The sequence below is a fragment of the Anthonomus grandis genome, chromosome 2 (assembly GCF_022605725.1).
Source record: "Anthonomus grandis grandis chromosome 2, icAntGran1.3, whole genome shotgun sequence".
NCBI classification, from domain to species: Eukaryota; Metazoa; Arthropoda; class Insecta; order Coleoptera; family Curculionidae; genus Anthonomus; species Anthonomus grandis.
In genome coordinates, this window is record NC_065547.1 from 42,534,067 (window position 1) to 42,553,443 (window position 19,377).

A 19,377-nucleotide genomic window follows, 5' to 3' on the forward strand; every position below is an offset into this window, starting at 1 on the left:
CTCTCAGATTTTTTTGAGACACCAAAAAATCAGAAAATCAGATATTACGGGCGTTTAATAAACTTCAAAAAAGTAGTCCATTTTCTCAAAGAGACCTCTTAATAATACAAACTCAGAGATTGGAGGGACACAAAGTCAATGGTCTCAGATTATGTTTATTTAAAACATTTGTTTTAACTTAAATGTTTGTGGTGTTAAACGAACAGCTTTAACGGTAAGTCGTATCTCAACATTGTAATTCGTCTCTATGCATTGTTGTTTTTTATACTATTGGGTTGCCTTTTACTTTTAGATCTGATGATGCCTTAGGGCGAAACACGTGTAATAGTTTTTTTTAAATAAAGAAATTGTGCATTTTCGGACTTCTTAGGATCCTGTATCCTTTCAGGCAAATGTTTTTTTGCCATAAATAAAGAGTATTTGTTCTAGTTCTTTTATTATTCTGAAAATAATGAAGCAACATATTTCTTACGAGTAAATAGTTAAAGTGTTGGTTATTGAAACTGAATTTGCCAATATTCTAAATATTTCACCTGTTAAGAAGAAATTGTGGTAACAAGAGTCAGTAATTTTACCTTCAATTTCTCAATATACCGTTTTAAAAATTCATTTTTCTTGATTAAAATACTTCTTCTATGATTGATATAAAAATATTTCAATTATTAAAATTTTCAGGATCCAAAAACATCCTCCACAAGAAATTATTAGGTTTTACAAAAAACAAAATTGCCTGCAAATAAAATGTAAATTTTATTAAAAACATATTCAATATTAATTTTAAGGGTCAGAAGAAAAATCAGTACTTTTATAATTTCCTACAACGGCTTTAGTAAGGACATCCATAAATTTAAAAAATAAAAATGGTTAGTGCGGATCTTATTTAAACTTACTTAAAATCATATTCTGTTATTCCTATATTATTTTAACTAATGAAATTGCAATATCAAACATTGCAAAATGCAGGCGTACGCAGATTTGTTATTGTTTACTTAACCTACTAAGTAGATTAAACTTAACCTATTAAGCATTAAGTTTAACCCAAATAAGTCTTACTTAAAGCTGGTTGGTAATAAAAATTAAATTGTTGATACAAAAAACATCACCAATATTCTGTCGGATATACTTAAAAAAAATTAAGAATGTGTTCCAACAATCTTACTTTAATTTTAAAATATTGTATAACAATTTTAATAATAAACTTAAAAAAAAACGTTGGTGGAACCTTTGGTTCTCTCATGTGTTCGTTTTATATTTGTTTATAGAAGGTTTAGGTTATTTTCTCTTATATTTGTTACATAAATAATTAAAATTATTAATTAATATCTCCTAGATCTTTAAAAGAACATTTCACATTTTCGTTTCAATAAAAATCTCACTATGCCTCTCCACTAATGTGCTTTCAAATGTCATTTACGTATTTAGCGATATTAATACACAATTGATTAGCTGAACATTTTGATTCTTTTAAGGGCCAAATTGCTTAAAAATTTTACAAACATCTATCAAATTTTATTCGTAATAGTTCTGGATAACTGAAGAGAAACTTTTACAGTATACAGTGTGGTGATTTTAACTGGAATAAATTCAGTTAAAACTAATCAAAATTTATCTCGCGAAATTCCTGAGACCCGTCGATTTTTGTTTATTTTTTTTCACGTTTCAAGATAGTTTTTGTATTTTTTCACCTACAGGGGGAATTAAATTAACCCCAACTTTTTTTTTCAAGCCACTTTTTTTAAACTCTTATTGAAAAGAGCCCTTTTTCTTGATTAAATTGCCCTATTTACTTTTGTGATTATCTAAAGGAGAAATACGAAAAAAAAATAAAAACCATTAAATTATCAAAAAGTTGCGTTTTTGCATCTTATACATTGATGCTCAAAATGAGCACCATTTACTTGTTGGCAAAGCCCAAGACGATAATAAAATTCAATTCTGACATTTTCTAACACTTCTGGAGATATTTGTCGGATTTCTTGCCTAATACGTTCTTTAGGTTCGTCTAAGTTTCCTGGTTTGCTCATATAAATTTGACTTTTCAAATGTCCCCACAGAAAAAAATCTAGTGGGGTGAGATCGGGAGAACGTGCCGGTCACTCGATTGCACCTCTTCTACCTATCCATCTGTTTGGAAAATTATCATCTAAATACTGGCGTACATTACGGGTATAATGTGGGGGAGCACCATCTTGTTGCATCCAGATTCTTTCATCATACAAATCTGGATCGAACTGACTCGGATATAAGGCACGTAAGACTGAAACTAGTTCATGTTCAAGAAATTCTAGATATCTTTCCCCAGTTAAAGTATCATTGAAGAATATGGGCCCTGTAACTTGCCTGCCAATTATGCCAGCCCAAACATTAGTTTTCTCGGGATATTGTGTATTAGTTTCCCTTACCCAGTGTGGGTTCTCGTCAGACAGTTCTGCTTATTAACATGGCCATTTAGGATGAATGTAGCCTCTTCAGAAAAAAGGATCCACTCCGAAGATATGCGATTTTCGTCAATGGCGTTCATCATTAATTCACAGAACTGAACTCTACGATGTGGATTGTCTTTCAATAACTCTTGAACGGGTTGCATTTTATTTAAGGCTTAGTAGGTCGTTTGTTTGCACTTTTTAAAATTTTTAGCACATATTTATGATGAATAGAGCTTTCGCGAGCTACTCTTCTGGCTGCAGTTACCGGATTTTCTTCCATCGCTAACAATACATTTAATTGGGTGTTTTCATCAATTTTAGAAGACCATTGTCTTGAAACAACCCTCACGTGCCCAACTTCTCGAAATCTGCTTTCGATTTTACTAACCGTACCTTGGTTAATAGGTGGCAAATCTGGATATTTCTGCCTGAATAAGTGGACAACCTCTAGCTGAGTACGACTTCTGTCCCTATAACCAATCATCATTAAGATTTCAATCTTGTGGGATTCGGATAAATAAGGCATTTCTTCAATATAAGTTATCTTATTTAACAACTGGTTGAAATTCACTTTAACAGTGACACTACAACAATGTCAGGAAATGTCTCGATACCAATAAAATAAACAAACACGCCAAAAATTTACCAACACAAAATATTTCGAGCCTTTTAATAATTTAATGTTTTTTTTTTCGTATTTCTCCTTTAGATAATCACAAAAGTAAATAGGGCAATTTAATCAGGAAAAAGGGCTCTTTTCAATGAAAGTTTAAAAAAAGTGGCTTTCCATTTGAAAAAAAAAAAGTTTGGGTTAATTTGGACCCCCCCTGTAGGTGAAAAAATACAAAAACTATCGTGAAATGTGAAAAATAATAAACAAAAATCGACGGGTCTCAGGAATTTTGCGAGATAAAATTTGATTAGTTTTAACTGAATTTATTCCAGTTAAAGTCACCACACTGTATAATATTAGTAATATATAAGTAAAAGTGAAAGTAAAAAGTAAAAGTGAAATTTAGACGTAATTCTATTGCATATTTGTATAGCTATTAAGCTAGACTACACCTCTTCGTAGTTATTTAAATTTATTATTAGACTGAAACGTGAGTTTATAATAATATTACCTTTCCTCATTTTCGTACTATTGTTCATTATTAATTTTATGCACTGAGGAAGATATTAACAGGTTACAAAAATAACAAAATAAGTTATTTTTGTAAAAATGTATTGAACAAGCAAATAACTGATCTAATAAATGTTTTATAATGAAATTTGCTCGTCACTCTTAATTTAACTCTCACCGGGTTAAATGTGCAAGAACTTAGTAGGCTTTTTGTAAGTTTCAATATATACTTAAAAAATCGGACCTAGTCTTAATATTACTATTATTAGGATTTTGTCTAAATTAGATTTAATATATCCAGGAGCTAAATAAATTAAATTTACTAATTTAGATAGCTTAGAAAATATATTTGTTAAAACACTTACCTAAAGCACAATTAAGTAACTCCTTAGGCGTTAAGTACTTGAATATGCACAAAATAACTCTCTTATCTAATACTAAATTATTCGTAGGTACTATGGGGTTTAGGATCATAAGAGGCGCCGGCCTTACAACTACTAGTGGTTTTTTCATCGCCTAAAACACAATTTAAAGGTTTAAATTCATATTTATGACAAATTGAAAACCTTTCCTACCTTTGTACTGTTACTAGTAATCTGTTGCGCGAGTTGCGTCCTAAATGCGGTTTTTCTATGGCTGTCATTCAATGTCGGCGGTGGTACCAACTTCGTTTCTATTTCGGAGTTTTCACTCGACCGACGCTTTTTAATTGGTAACAATTCCTGGATTATATATAAATTTGAATTCGTAAAAAGTTTATTAAGAGGTTTTCAGTTAAGTTTACCTGTAATTTGGAGTCTTTTTGATCGTTCTCACTGCCAGAATCCGAGTGTTCCGGTTGCATTTTGTGTTCGAATGCACTGGAGGCGTCCGAACTTATACTAGTTCTCCTGAAAATTGAATATTTTGTTTTAAAAAAAGTCGTACTTAAGGCAATAACAATAAATATATTCTTTAAACTATTACAGTTTTTTTTTTTGTGTATTTGGCCTCTAGAGAGGCCATATATATTATTATATTTCCTCTAGAGAGCTTTTACTGTTTGAATTGTAAAAGTAGTATCATAAATGTATTTCTTAGATATGTGTAAACTTCAACCCAACTTTAACACTATTGAAAACAATGTAACAAACAAGAAGAGAAACTATTAAAAGAAAAACAACAATCTTAAAAAGCAGTTATAAAAAAGAGAAAAGAATGGACCACAGTTGGACTAATCAAGTGACTTAAAAATCTTGCATATAATGAAAATATTACAAAAAGATTTTGACTTGATTTAAACAAATTAATCAGTAAGACCAAAAATTATCATGCATCATGTCCTATATCTAAAGTCAACAGTTATCGAAAAAAAGACGACCAAACATTATTATTGAAGTTCACCTTACCAGTCACCTTATCTCTGAGAATTTTTATACATAGCAAAATTTCATTCATTCGTGTTTTTTTATTGTTAGCTGGTGACCGTATAATTTCATAGAAACTGTATGACAGTTGTACGCCAAACAGATATTGTCAAGTGTGAAGTGTACGAGCAAAGCTGCGGGTTTCACAATGGTAAAGTTAACGGAACGAGAAAAAATTGAAATTCTGTGCATGGTTGGGTTTGGTGATAGAACACGTACTCAAAGAGAAGCTGCTCAATTATTCAATGAAATCCATCCTGATAGTCCTCCGATATGTCAAAAGGTGGTGAGTAGAATAGAAGCTAAATTTAGAGAATTCGGTCATGTTAGAGATCTGCAAAATTCTGGTCGTCCTGCTCGAGATGAAAATAAACAACTTGACGTTATGCTTTCTTTGGAAGAAAATCCATGCACTCCTCTGTCGCAGATTGGGGCAAATTTACACATGGCGAAATCTATAGTTCACCGAATAGTTAAAAAGCACAAATATCACCCCTACAAAGTTATAACTGTGCAAGAGTTATTTGATGACAATTTCGATAGGCGAAATGAGTTTTGTGAACGCTTACAAAACATGTAAAATCTAAATAATAATTTAGTAACTGACTAACTAATTGTTTAGGTACTAATCATACAGTAATACATTGTAAATCTTTAGGGTGCAATTTTTGTAAAAGAAAGCATAATTCACTTTTACATGATGACAATATTAAGGCAATGTGCAAGGGGGAAATGTCTTAGGTTTTAGTTCTAACAATGAAAAGGGTAATTTCTCACAAAGTAATCAGGAGCGTTTTCCACTGAATACTATTCAAGAAAATAATCACCAGGGTCACGGAGTTATGCATACTCAAAATGTAAAAGACAATGAGCAGATTCATTTAAGTACAAATGGTACAACTTCTTCTTCAGCTATTCAAAGAACACTGCATACTCAGGGATTTAAGTCACAAATATTATTAGCAACTGCAATTGTTGAAATATGCACAGGCAATGGTAAGATAATTAAAGCTCGGGCTATTCTTGATTCAGGTTCTCAGTCTAGTTTTATATCATCTAAACTTTTAAGAGAATTAGAGGTTCAACCATATAAACAGCATTTAACGATAGGGGGTATAGGAACTAGTATCGCTCATGTAAATGATATGGCGGACATTCAGATTAAAACAAGGTATTCTAATAATAGAAGTATTAAAATGAGCTGTTATATTTTAAATACAGTAACATGCCCTTTACCGCATGTCAATATAGATATAGACAAATTTAATATTCCTGGGCATATAAAATTAACTGATCCGTATTTTTATAAAACTTCAGAGATAGACATGTTAATTGCAGCTGACATATATTTTGATGTTCTCTTACCAGGACTAATAAAATTGGGTGTTGGGTTGCCTGTTTTACAAGAGATTCAGTTAGGGTGGTTGGTTTGTGGTACTGCTCCAGCTAAGTCAAGGGATTATTTTAATTCATGTCATTTTCAAGTTACACTTTTAGGGCAATCGTTGGGTACTGAAAATATCAATACAACTATGCTAAAATTTTGGCAATTGGAAGAGGTTTCAAATAAAAAAAATTTATCCTTAGATGATAGACATTGCGAACAGATCTTTTCAGATACTGTGAAGATTTTGGATAATGGACAGTATCAAGTAGATTTGCCATTGCGTAGCGATAATGATATTCATAGGTTGGGTAATTCTCTAACTACGTCAATTAAAAGATTTTATTCTCTTGAACGGAAGTTTTTAAAGTATCCAGAGATCTTTTATGAATATAAGAAATTTATTGAGGAGTATATTTTATTGGGACATGCACGTTATGTAGAATATGATTTTAAACAAAATTTAGATCAAAATGGGGTACAAAGAAATTTTTTACCGCATCATTGCGTAATACGGGAATCAAATGTATCCACAAAACTTAGGGTTGTTTTTGGATTTACAAATCAAGGATTTACAACTCAACCAGAGTTATTTGATATTTTGTGTAGATTTAGAACTTTCAGCTATGTAATAATAGCTGATATAAAAAAAACGTACAGGATGGTGAGGATTAATCCTCAGCAATGCTTTTTGCAAAATATTATTTGGAGAGATGATCGAAATAATAATTTTAAATGTATTGAACTTCAAACTGTTACTTATGGCACCAACTGTGCTCCATATCTGGCTACTCGTTGTTTGAGTAAGTTGGCTACTGATAAGGTCATGGAGTTTCCATTAGCATTCAAGGCTCTTTTGCAGCAGTGCTACGTAGATGATATTTTAGGAGGAGCTAATTCAAGGGAAGAAGCCAAGGAGTTGTTGACTCAACTTACAGAATTGTTAGGATCTGCGGGATTGTATTTACATAAGTTTTCATCTAATGACTCATCACTACTACTTTCAGATTTAAGTGATTCTAAAAACGAAATAGAATTTCAAGATGAGAGTGTATCGAATAAAATTTTAGGCTTATCATGGTCTCCTTTTAAAGACTCTTTTAAAATTTCAGCTCCCGTTGAGATAAACAACATGAAATATACTAAAAGAATAGTTTTATCACAAATTCCGCAAATGTTTGATCCATTAGGGCTGATATGGCCAGTAGTGTTGTTGGCAAAAATCTTAATGCTTCAAATCTGGATAAGCAAAATAGATTGAGACCATGAACTTCCAGCACATTTGTTGGAAAAATGGCAAGGTCTTTCTGATATTCTTCCAGATTTAGTCAAATTGCAAATTCCTCGTTACTTATTCTTGGGTTCAGGAACATTGACAAATATAGAAATTCACGAGTTTTGCGATTCTTTGGCAGCTTATGGTGCTTTTGCATTTATATTAAGGGCATCTCTAAAGATGGGAAGATAAGTTGTAATTTGATTTGCTCAAAATCTAGAGTTGCACCTTTAAAAACCGTATCGTTGCCACGACTAGAACTATGCGGGGCTTTACTCTTATCAAGACTACTTAACAGGGTCTTAGAAATTTTCGGGATGAAGTCAAAAAGGGTCATCTTATGGACAGACTCAAATATTGTTTTGTGTTGGTTAAAGGATACTCCTTCACGTTGGACTACATTCGTGGCTAATCGTGTTTCTGAGATCCAGGAACTAACCATTAACTATGAATGGAGACACATTAAGTCTGAGGACAATCCAGCAGATTATATATCACGTGGAGTTTATCCAAGAGATTTGCTTATGTGTGAAAAATGGTGGAATGGGCCGTCATTTCTTCGCGAAAATAAGGAATTGCCAGTTATTAAGCAAATACAAAATTCATTCGCATCATTACATGAAGAAAAAAAAGTGAGTTTAGTTCAAACTTGTTCACAAATTGTTATTGATTGGAAAAGATATTCTAGTTTTTCTTTTTTACAAAGAACTGTAAGTGTTTGCTTCCGATTCTTTAATAATTGTAAAAATGTTAATAAGCAAATAGGTCCGTTAACAGTTGAAGAGTTAGACATTTCTCTTAGAACTATCATTAGATTAGTTCAAATGGAAAGATTTGCTCAGGAAATTCATTATTTAAAAACTTCTAAAGGTGTTGATCAAAAAGAAGAAAGACAAAATTTAATATTGAAAAACAGCACTATTAAATGTTTAAATCCTTTTATTGACATCGATGGCTTATTAAAGGTCAATGGGCGTCTTGCAAATGCAACAGTTAGTTATAGTCAAAGATTTCCTATTATTTTACCATCTAAACATCATGTTACTAGGCTTATTATATTGTTTGAGCACAAAAAACTACTGCATTGGCCAATTGATATTGGCCAATAAATGGATTAACTGAAGTTAAAACAGTCATAAAGGGGTGCGTCGTTTGTTACAGGTTCAAGGCTAAGGTTTCAAGTCAGTTAATAGGTAGTTTACCGTCGGATAGGGTTTCAATTTCACGTCCATTTTTAAAGGTAGGAATTGATTTTGGAGGTCCTTTCTTTATTAAGCAGACAAGGGTTCGCAAAGCAGCGATTTCAAAGACATATATAGCATTATTTGTATGTATGGCTACGAAAGCTATACATCTTGAATTGGTTTCAAGTCTATCCACTGACGCATTTTTACTAACATTTAAAAGATTTATTTCACGACGGGGCTTACCAGGAACTGTTTATAGCGATAACGGCACTAACTTTCAGGGAGCAAAAAATCAATTACGCGAAGTTCATGAATTTTTCAAATTCAAATTTAGACACAATCACATTTTTTATCCACAAAGGAAATAGAGTGGAAATTTATACCGCCTAGCAGTCCTCATTGGGGTGGCTTATGGGAGGCTGGAATAAAATCGACAAAAACCATTCTTCGCAAAATTGTAGGGGAAACTCAATTAACATTTGAAGAGTTTTCCACTGTCTTGGCTCAGATAGAAGCCATTTTAAATTCAAGGCCTTTGTGCCCAGGATGTTTGGATTTAGGTAGGATGATTTGTGCCCAGGATGATTTGGATAGGCCAACTTTAACCCTAACAAAAACATAATTCATTATACTTCTGGGAAACCATCATACGATTATTAAACGTGTCTGGGATTTATTTTTGGCTATTAAGAGGGGTAAAATAGAAGGCAGTTGCTCTTCGCCTATCATAATATTGGTTACGTCTCTCGTTCTTATTTTTTCATTCTTACTGAAATCGGTTGACTCTCGATCTCCGTTATTTCCTTAAATATCTAGTATTAATATAATTAGTAAACATTTTAAGTGAAAAAGTGTTTTATTGGTCCTTCATTGAGAAAAAATAAGATTTGAGAGTTTGGGGCATTTGTATAAGGAAAAACTTAATAGTAATCAGAACCAGCAATATATCGAAGGTGGATTCGCTAATTTCTGATTAAATTAGCCACAATTGAACCAGCGACCATTCAGTAACAAATATAATTTTTTCCGATGAATCCACGTTCTGTTTGAATGGTAGTGTGAACAGACAAAATTGTCGATATTGGGCAACAGAAAAGCCGCATTGGATGACAAGTGTATGTCGATTTTCTCCAATTTGAATTAGTTCCAGCATTACTAGCTTTATTTCCAAATCCATTGGACCCAGACTATCCTGACGAAGAACACTAATTTTCCAGGAAGATGGCGCTCCTCCGCACTATGCTGCCACTGTGCGTACATTTTTGGATGAAACCTTTCCCAATCGGTGGATAGAAAGGAGAAGACCCATCGAATGGCCTGCTAGGTCGCCTGAGCTAACACCAATGGACTTTTTTTGTGGGGATAACTCAAGTCGAAGGTATTTGTTAATAGGCCAAATAATCTAGACGACTTGAAAGAGAGAATTCGCAGAGAAGTGCGCGCCATAACTCTGGAAATTATTGAAAATGTGCAACGAGACTTTATTGATCGCCTTGGATATTGTCAAGCCGTGAATGGCAACCATTTTGAACATTTAACTTAATTTTTGTTCTTTTTGTATTTGTTACATGAATCGTCTTTTTTTCGATAAGTGTTGACTTTATAGGTATAGGACATGATGCATGAAACATACGTAAAATTCCATGCGAATTCAAAGATGAAATAAAAAAAAGTGCTTTCATTTAAAAAAATGAAGTTGATGGTCGTAATCGACGATTGAATTTTTGAGCAACCCTGTATATACAAACTTCACGTACAAAAATGCGCAACTTGAAATAAAAATTGACGGGTCCGAGCGTTTTTTTTTTCGAACACACATATATTAAAAATCTCTCCAGAATAGAGATGTTGAGTAGGACATCTTTTTTGTACATAACCTTTAAAATAAAGTTTCGTAGTATATAAAGTCGTTTCAAAGAATTTCCATATAGGCCTCACCAAACTATCACTTCATATCTTAGCAGTGACTCTACCAATGACTGATAAATTAAAATCAGTAATTCTTCACTTACAATATTTCTTTAAATATGAAATCGATAGATACGTTTACGTTAAAAGTCATGCTGAAGTTTTTAAATGCCTTTAGATTCTTAGAGTCAACGACAATTTTTGTCTTGTTGGGGTTATTTTTTTTTTTAGGTTTTTAAAATAGTTTTATCAATTTCAGAAGTACCTAGTTTTACGAAAATTTCCAGAATCTTTTTATTTCTTAAATCATATTTTTGTTACCGCAATTGTTAAAATATGTAGATACTTTGCAATTAACGGCCCATTATAAAATCACGAGTTCTTGGCATGATTTCTTAATGTTCAATATGTACTATAGTCCCAGAATATGAATAGTTTTTATATTTAGTTTATATCACAAAGCAAATATAAACATAAAAAAATTAAAATTAACATTATAACATTCTACTGTTTAACAGCAGTAGAATGTGTGCCAGTGCATTTTAAAAATATTTAAAAGGCTCCTGAGAAATGTGTAATTAAATAACACGAACTGCATTAAAACTTTCATACCTGATATCCGAAGATTTTTGCCTCGCTCTAAAATGCCTCGGTCTATAATCAGTATTTTTTCCTAGTTTACAACACATGGGACACTCCCAAGAGTTCGGCATATCCTCGTTAATATAACCACTAAATTCCTGACACAGCCTTTGCATGCAAAGCGGATGTGCGATCTCATAACAAACCTAAAACAAATACCGTAAAAATAACATATCATCAATAACCATAAACCAGTACGTTTACTTACAGAGCATTCCATTAAGATGCTGGGCGTATCACACCTTTGGGGTCCCTTTTGTAAAGGCGCCACCGGGGTTTGCATCCAACCGTCTAGTCCGCACCTGCCACAAAAGTAAAATTAGAATTATTAGACAAATCGCTATAATTTAATTTTACTTTGCACAAGCCGCTGTTACAGGCAACATAGGTTGCAGACACTGTCTCATATTGCAGGTTTGTTTCGCCCTGCCCGGTCCGCCGAATTTCACCATGTCCAAGCAGAAAGTGCATTCGCCACAGTCTGGTCGCATACAGGCCGAACACTTTTTACATCTTAAATAGCAATATAAATTTGAAAAATGAAAAGGTGGATTTGTATTGCAAAAATTGATTACAAAATTTGCTTTATTGTTTATTACATTCACAGGTCCTATTAGCCTTTATATTTCATTTCTTTTTGCAAAGAAAGCTGATCGTACTAGTAAGATTCTTACATTTTTGCATAAATGCAATTAACGGTATTACTATTTTGTATATTTACATTGTTTTATTTTTAGATTATATTGTCTTTTAATCACATTTAAACTGATTTTTATTGCAAAAAAGCAGAAGAAAAAATCCATGTAACTGAAGGATAAAGATATTTTAATCGAAATTACATTTTATACATCATCATAAAAGTTTATCGAAAGATCCATATAAACACAAAATAAATGTTTCTATTCTTTCCATGTAACAATATTCACTTAAAAAACATACATATATTTATCAATAATTTTACCTTAATAAATATAGTACACATAACATATGTTATGTATAAATACTGTAGGGAATAAGCAATATAATAAAAACTGTTTTATGAATGGGGCCATTTTATTTTTAAGCTTTTTTTAACGATTTATTTACCTTGTTCGTCTTCTCCGAGGCCCTCCTTTATCACCTGCTGCTGCCCCGGGGGACGTCTTCGGCCCCTTAAACGCTTGTGGAGGTTTCCCTGGACCCAGTTTATTCGGGTTATTTTTGAACACGTTCTTTTTAGTGTCATCCGGTGGCACTGAAAAAGTTTAAAGCAAAAAAAACCTCAAGTGTATGATATTGGGAATAATCATTTAAGAATCAGTATTTGTATTTTATCAGAGACAAATAGTATTAGTTCAAGAAGAATTGAAATCAGGGTATAGGGTAATCACGGAGAAGTATAAAGGAAAGTAATGGAGAAAGGTTATATTTTACTATTTATTTTATTTTACTCTGTCAATGTAATACAGATATTGTTTAGTTAATTATTCAAATATTAAAATGGAAGGCCGGATATTTGATGTTATTAATTTGGCTTGAAAACCAAACAAAAAACATTTTCCATTAAATAGGTAAATTTCGGTTAAATATATCTTCCAAAATTTGTGTTTGATAAATACTTTTAAAAGTAAAGTAATTTTTCTGCACATATACCAAAGGATTTATTAAGAAAGATTATCTGAAATATCTAATTTAATCAAAATTGGCAAGTAATGTTTCAATTTTTGATTAATTAATAATTTCATTTTGCTTAAATTATAATACAAAACTTAAAAAAAAATATTTTTGTAACACAGTTCTAAGTCCAATATGACAGGCCATAATATAAAAAATATATTTTCCTTTGTTCTTTCCGAACGCTTTTTGAATATTTATCAAAAGCCTGAAGTTTAATTTGAACGCTTTAGGCGGATCTCACGTATAAACTTTTAATTATAAAGGGTGTTTAAAATATACCATATTATCTATAATAGTAGGAAAAAGAAATTGATGAAAATTGAAAGCCTACCAATAAAATTTTTTTCTTCGTTATATTACTTTTTTTTTATAGCTTACTGTATCTTTCTTAATGCTCGGTTAATTTAACAGCATAGCTGATATTCGCTGAGAAAAATATTTAATTATGTGTTAAGTAGAGCAAGGTATATAAACCTATTTGTATAGGTAATCTGGACTTCTTTGTAAATCTATTAGTTTGTTAAATGGTAAATCTAAAGTATTATTTATTATGATTTGTACTTATTTATTTGCTCAAATAAAGAAATTTTTTATTAAAAAATATATAGATGCTTTTTTGGTTATTTATAAAAAAATTTAATTTAAGGATTTCATAATTTGTTACATTTTTCTTGTAATTCAAAAAAGTAGTCCATTTTTCTCAAAGAGACCTCTTGATAATAAAAATTCCGAGATTAGATGGGCACAAAGTCAATAGTCTCAAAAGATGTTTATTTTAAAAAAAGTAAAATTTAATATATTAGTTTTGACACCGAAATTAATGTGAACGTCAACATTATTTTTATTTTGTATGTATTTATCTTTGTTTTAACTTGAATGTTTGTGGTGTTAATCCTATAGCTTTACCGATCCGACGATGCCTTAGGGCGAAACACGTGTAATCATTTTTTTTAAATAAACATCTTTTGAGACCATAGACTTTGTGCCCATCTAATCTCGGAATTTTTCTTGTAAACTTCGGAATGTTACCGCTTTGTGCACTCGTTACTCGCCATATACAATTTTTTGGCAATTTTTATAATTCCTCCTGTATTTGAGGCGCATAATTTAGCTGTGCAATTAAATAGTCCGTCTAGAACCGGTAAGTAGTATCCGGAACTGTTTATTTTTTTTTTTAATTTATTTAATCTATTTTCTTTTCGTAAGATACTAAGACAACTTGAAAAAGTAATACGAACTTGACGTATTACTTTTTTTTAGTATACTAAGAAATTTTGTTACACGATTATGCCGATAGTGAGTTATGTATAAAAACGCATGACAAATGTCTATCAAATATTGTCGATTCTAAACAGGCGTGTGATTTTGGTAAGTAACGTTGCAAGTACAAAAAAAGGGTTGAATTTTTGTATAGAAAGGGTATTCGGAACGTTAAAAAACTAGTGCAATTGACTGAACTCGGAAAAGTTACAGTGTATGAAATAATTAATAGAAAAAAAATGGTACAAATATAAGACATAGACCAGTTTCAATACGACGTTTAGTGAATTTAGGCAAACAAAGACAATCAGAGCCTAGGGTTTAGAAAACTTCGGCCATCAGATTTAGAAATCAATGGAGAATAAATGTGTGTTTAAAAACTGTTCGCATGGTACTGAAAAGCCAAAGCTACATATCAACGAAACCATAAAATATCCCTGCAATAACACCTGTATAAAAGCTATAAAGAATGGAGTTTTGTCAACGTTTTCAAGGAGATAATTTCAGTAATATTTTTATATCTGACGAGATTTTACTAAATTGGTGCAAACCGTCTAAAATCAAGAAAAAATTTTACCGTTCAAATTTGCCACTAAAATAATGGTTCGGAAAGCAATATCTCAACTTGATGCTACGCCTGTATGTATACCTAGTTGATGAAATGCAAAGTATTGTGTTATTTTAAATGATTTTCTTCTTAAAACAGCTCATGCTTTAGATATCCAGAGGGGTGGCGTTTTCAGCAGAATAATCCAAGATTGCATACTTCTGCCTATACTCAAGCTTGGATGCAAGAACACCAACTGACAACAATTTTATGGCTAGCAGCTTTACCAGATCTTAGTCCCATTGAAAATATATGTGGATTAATGAAGATTGAAGTGGAACAAGCAGCCCCACGAAATACAGAAGGTTTGATTTGTTCGGTTTTAAAGGTCTCGATCACATGATCACTGAGCAGTATGGCAGTCATCTAGTTTCTGGTGTACCTGATTACGTTTTAAATAAGGGTTGTATAGGTAAATACCATGAATTATTAATAAAATCTAATGTCCTTGGTGTGAAAAGGAAAGAAAATGTCGCAGGTTTGAAATCATAAAAATCCATGCATCAGAAGCATTTTTATCCAAGTTTTTGGAAAACATGTCCTATAGGAAAGACAGTCTAAGGTAACTTGGGTCATTACTTTACTTCTAGTGCTCAAATCGAGTTGATTTTTATTTTAAAAGATTCTTTGGGGTGTTCTTAAGCGTTCATTAAAGAAATCATGGAAATCCATGCATCAGAATCATTTGTATCCAATTTTTTGGAAAAAATGTTCAAGAGCAAAGACAGTTTGAGGTAACTTGGGTCATTACTTTACTTCTAGTGTTCAGATCGAGTTGATTTTTGTTACAAAAGATTATTTGAAGCGTTCTTAAGCGTTCATGGAAGAAATCATAGAAATCCATGCATCAGAAGCATTTTTATCCAATTTTTTGGAAAACATGTCCAATAGGAAAGACAGTCTGAGGTAACTTGGGTCATAACTCCACTTCTAGTGTTCAGATCGAGTTGATTTTTGTTACAAAAGATTATTTGAAGCGTTCTTAAGCGTTCATGGAAGAAATCATAGAAATCCATGCATCAGAAGCATTTTTATCCAATTTTTTGGAAAACATGTCCAATAGGAAAGACAGTCTGAGGTAACTTGGGTCATAACTCCACTTCTAGTGTTCAGATCGAGTTGATTTTTGTTATAAAAAATTATTTGAAGCGTTCTTAAGCGTTCATGGAAGAAATCATAGAAATCCATGCATCAGAAGCATTTTTATCCAATTTTTTGGAAAACATGTCCAATAGAAAAGACAGTCTGAGGTAACTTGGGTCATAACTCCAATTCTAGTGTTCAGATCGAGTTGATTTTTGTTTTAAAAGATTCTTTGAAGTGTTCTTAAGCGTTCATTGAAGAAATCATGGAAATCCATGCATCAGAAGCATTTTTATCCAATTTTTTGGAAAACATGTCCAATAGGAAAGACAGTCTGAGGTAACTTGGGTCATAACTCCACTTCTAGTGTTCAGATCAAGTTGATTTTTGTTTTAAAAGATGCTTTGGGGTGTTCTTAAGCGTTCGTTGAAGAAATCATGGAAATCCATGCATCAGAAGCATTTTTATCCAATTTTTTGGAAAACATATCCAAGAGCAAAGACAGTCTGAGGTAACTTGGGTCATAACTCCACTTCTAGTGTTCAGATCGAGTTGATTTTTGTTTTAAAAGATTCTTTGAAGTGTTCTTAGGCGTTCATTGAAGAAATCATGGAAATCCATGCATCAGAAGCATTTTATCGAATTTTTTGAAAAACATGTCCAAGAGCAAACAGAATCTCAGGTAACTTGGGTCATAACTCCACTCCTAGTGTTCAGATCGAGTTGATTTTTGTTTTAAAAGATTCTTTGAAGTGTTCTTAGGCGTTCATTGAAGAAATCATGAAAATCCATGCATCAGAAGCATTTTTATCCAATTTTTTGTAAAACATGTCCAATAGGAAAGACAGTCTGAGGTAACTTGGGTCATAACTCCACTTCTAGTGTTCAGATCAAGTTGATTTTTGTCTTAAAAGATTCTTTGAAGTGTTTTTTAGCTTTCGTTGAAGACATCATGAAAATCCATGCTTCAGAAGCATTTTTATTCAATTTTTTGGAAAACAGTTTTTTTTCAAACTTTCTCCTCTTTTTTTTATAATTTAACTTTAAAATTTGATGTAAACATAAGAAAATAAGACTGCCTGTCTTACAGTGGTTTATTTTATGTTTTAATTTATTGATTTGTTCATGTATTTATTTATTCATTTATTTAACTGTAAAGCGTGTCATTTCCTGCCCTGAAGATGGTCGAAATAAAGGACGAAACGTCGGAAATTCTTCTGAAATAAAATCAGTTTCATTTGAAGTCCTAAAATTTCCGATACTTTCTTTACAATGTATTATTGGAGTGAAGGTTCCAGGCCGAGAATATAGTCTTTATAAATAAAAGGTCTCCAAAAATTCTTACTTTCTCTTTACTTGTTTTAGTTGTTATAGCATGACGTTTCGTCTCGGATTTGAGACTTCTTCAAATGGCCAGGAAACAAACAATTAATATTTTAAATGTTTTAAATTCTGTAATTGTGTAACTGCTAACTTGAACTGTTTGCGTGCTTTTGTATCCTAGTCATCTGAAATCCGAAACGTCATGCTATAACAAATAAAGAGAAAGTGAGGCTGTATTTTTGGAAAACTTTTATTTATAAAAACATTGAATTATTTGTTGTTATTTTATAATTCATATAATATATACTGCAAAATTATAATTGTGCTTTCTTCTTTGCAGATCTTACTTCCGAATACCACTACTATACCTTAAACATAAACATCTGCTTCAATTTTATGTTTTTAAGTAGCTGGCTTTATTTTTATTATAAGCCTTTGCCTAATATTTTGAAATACCTTTGACGTAAATGTTCTATAATAGGGTTAAGAGAATAAATCAAAATGTTTACTCACAGCTCAGAACAGGCCTGTTAGTAATTGCCAATTCGATCAAATCGTGCCTGTGCAAACCAATTAGAGTTCGTACATCCTGAATCAGCGCTATCGGATCCCGTATCAGGTCTGGCAAGTTCTTTTTGTTCGGCGGCAACATATGAAGATATCTTACGATTTCCTAAAATACCATAAGATTAAATCATTGACAATTAACTCAAGATAATATTTCATACTTTTAAGCCATGCAGTTCGGCCTGAGTCAAATGAATGTGAGGCCGGTCAGAAGGAATGGGAGCGTCTTGACCAGTGGTCAAATGCGAATTCCCCAGGAGACAATGCACGTACCGTTCCAGTACGTACCAAAGCATTTCAGTGAAGAATGGATAACGAAACTTTTGAGGAACCTTAAATTAAATTTAAATAAAGACATTTTTATTTCAGTACTAAGGGAATAAAGGACCTTCGTGGTATCCTCGACTTGGGCACATTTTAGTTGTTTTTCAATACCGAACGAATGTAAAAAGTTTCCTCCGAAAACCAACGAGTCAACCGGAGTGTACACTGCATGTATCCAGCCTGTTGGGATAAAAAACGTGTTTCCTGCATGCAAAATTATCCTAAAAAGACAAAAATTTATTTAAAATTATATAAAGAGTTTGATTCAATAGTGACCTAGCACATTTCTCAACAGTATCCCCGAAGAACACATCAGACTGTTTGCCGGATAAAACCCATCGCTCATATAAATTCATATTATGTTCTGTAGGTGGAATGAGCCAAAAAACCTTGCAACCTATAAAAAAATGTTTTTAGAATATAAGACAAAAAACTAAAACATTTACCTTTTAATATGTGGTACCACACTGAAGTACCACCAAAATCAATATGGAAGTCTGTATAGCAGCCTTTTACAGACATTAAACAATATTTTTGCACTTTCGGGTACTTCATCTCTTCTAAGACGTTGGTTCCTTCTACTTGGCTTTCTTTTAGGTGTCTTGGCCAGACACAGTCAACCCAGTCTACTTGTCTAGAAGCAAAAAAAATTAGTAAGTTCAGTTTTAAACCTGATTAATAGTAATCTAAAGGGAACTACACAAAGTCTCGGTCTCAAAAGTATTTATTAATTCTAACAGTAGGTTACACGTGATTCGCTTATATTAAGAGCGAGCATGTACTGTTTGTAGTCGATTTTTAAGGTCTGAGGATGCTCTTAACATGAGCGGAAGACGTGTAACCTACTGTTAGAATTAATAAATACCTTTGAAACCGAAATTTTGTGTAGTTCCCTTTAGATTATTGAATCTAGGTCTGTTTGAGAAAATGGACGACTTCTTTTAATCTGATTAATAGTAGTTAAAAAGAGTTTAATCAAACGTTTGTATTTACTTTAAAAACATTTTTGCATGACATTTATTTATTTGCGATTACTCTTTGAGTATCAACTTCTTATCCAATGGTGGATGGTTAAACAGTATTATATTACTGAAAATGTTTAATCAGAACGTGGGAGTTATCCGGGATCACTCCTATTATTACAGAGCATTTCCTAAAGAAAACCTTATGAGGTACCTTAATCGAAACTTGTATAATATTTCTTG

The 19,377-nt window shown here is 32.1% G+C and overlaps 1 protein-coding gene across 1 annotated transcript in view; it reads right to left on the reverse strand.

Annotated features, from left to right (window-relative positions):
• LOC126733656 (jmjC domain-containing histone demethylation protein 1-like) overlaps nucleotides 1-19,377 on the reverse strand; it is a 129,141-nt gene that overhangs the window by 17,464 nt on the left and 92,300 nt on the right. Inside the window, exons 4-15 of the mRNA XM_050437049.1 lie at nucleotides 18,619-18,806; nucleotides 18,449-18,569; nucleotides 18,237-18,393; nucleotides 18,010-18,180; nucleotides 17,795-17,954; nucleotides 12,439-12,586; nucleotides 11,710-11,865; nucleotides 11,561-11,654; nucleotides 11,323-11,498; nucleotides 4,334-4,439; nucleotides 4,125-4,271; nucleotides 3,915-4,065 (exon numbers count right to left, since the gene is read on the reverse strand). Coding sequence (XP_050293006.1) covers nucleotides 3,915-4,065; nucleotides 4,125-4,271; nucleotides 4,334-4,439; nucleotides 11,323-11,498; nucleotides 11,561-11,654; nucleotides 11,710-11,865; nucleotides 12,439-12,586; nucleotides 17,795-17,954; nucleotides 18,010-18,180; nucleotides 18,237-18,393; nucleotides 18,449-18,569; nucleotides 18,619-18,806 — 1,775 coding nt within the window. The remainder of the gene's footprint in view (nucleotides 1-3,914; nucleotides 4,066-4,124; nucleotides 4,272-4,333; nucleotides 4,440-11,322; nucleotides 11,499-11,560; nucleotides 11,655-11,709; nucleotides 11,866-12,438; nucleotides 12,587-17,794; nucleotides 17,955-18,009; nucleotides 18,181-18,236; nucleotides 18,394-18,448; nucleotides 18,570-18,618; nucleotides 18,807-19,377) is intronic.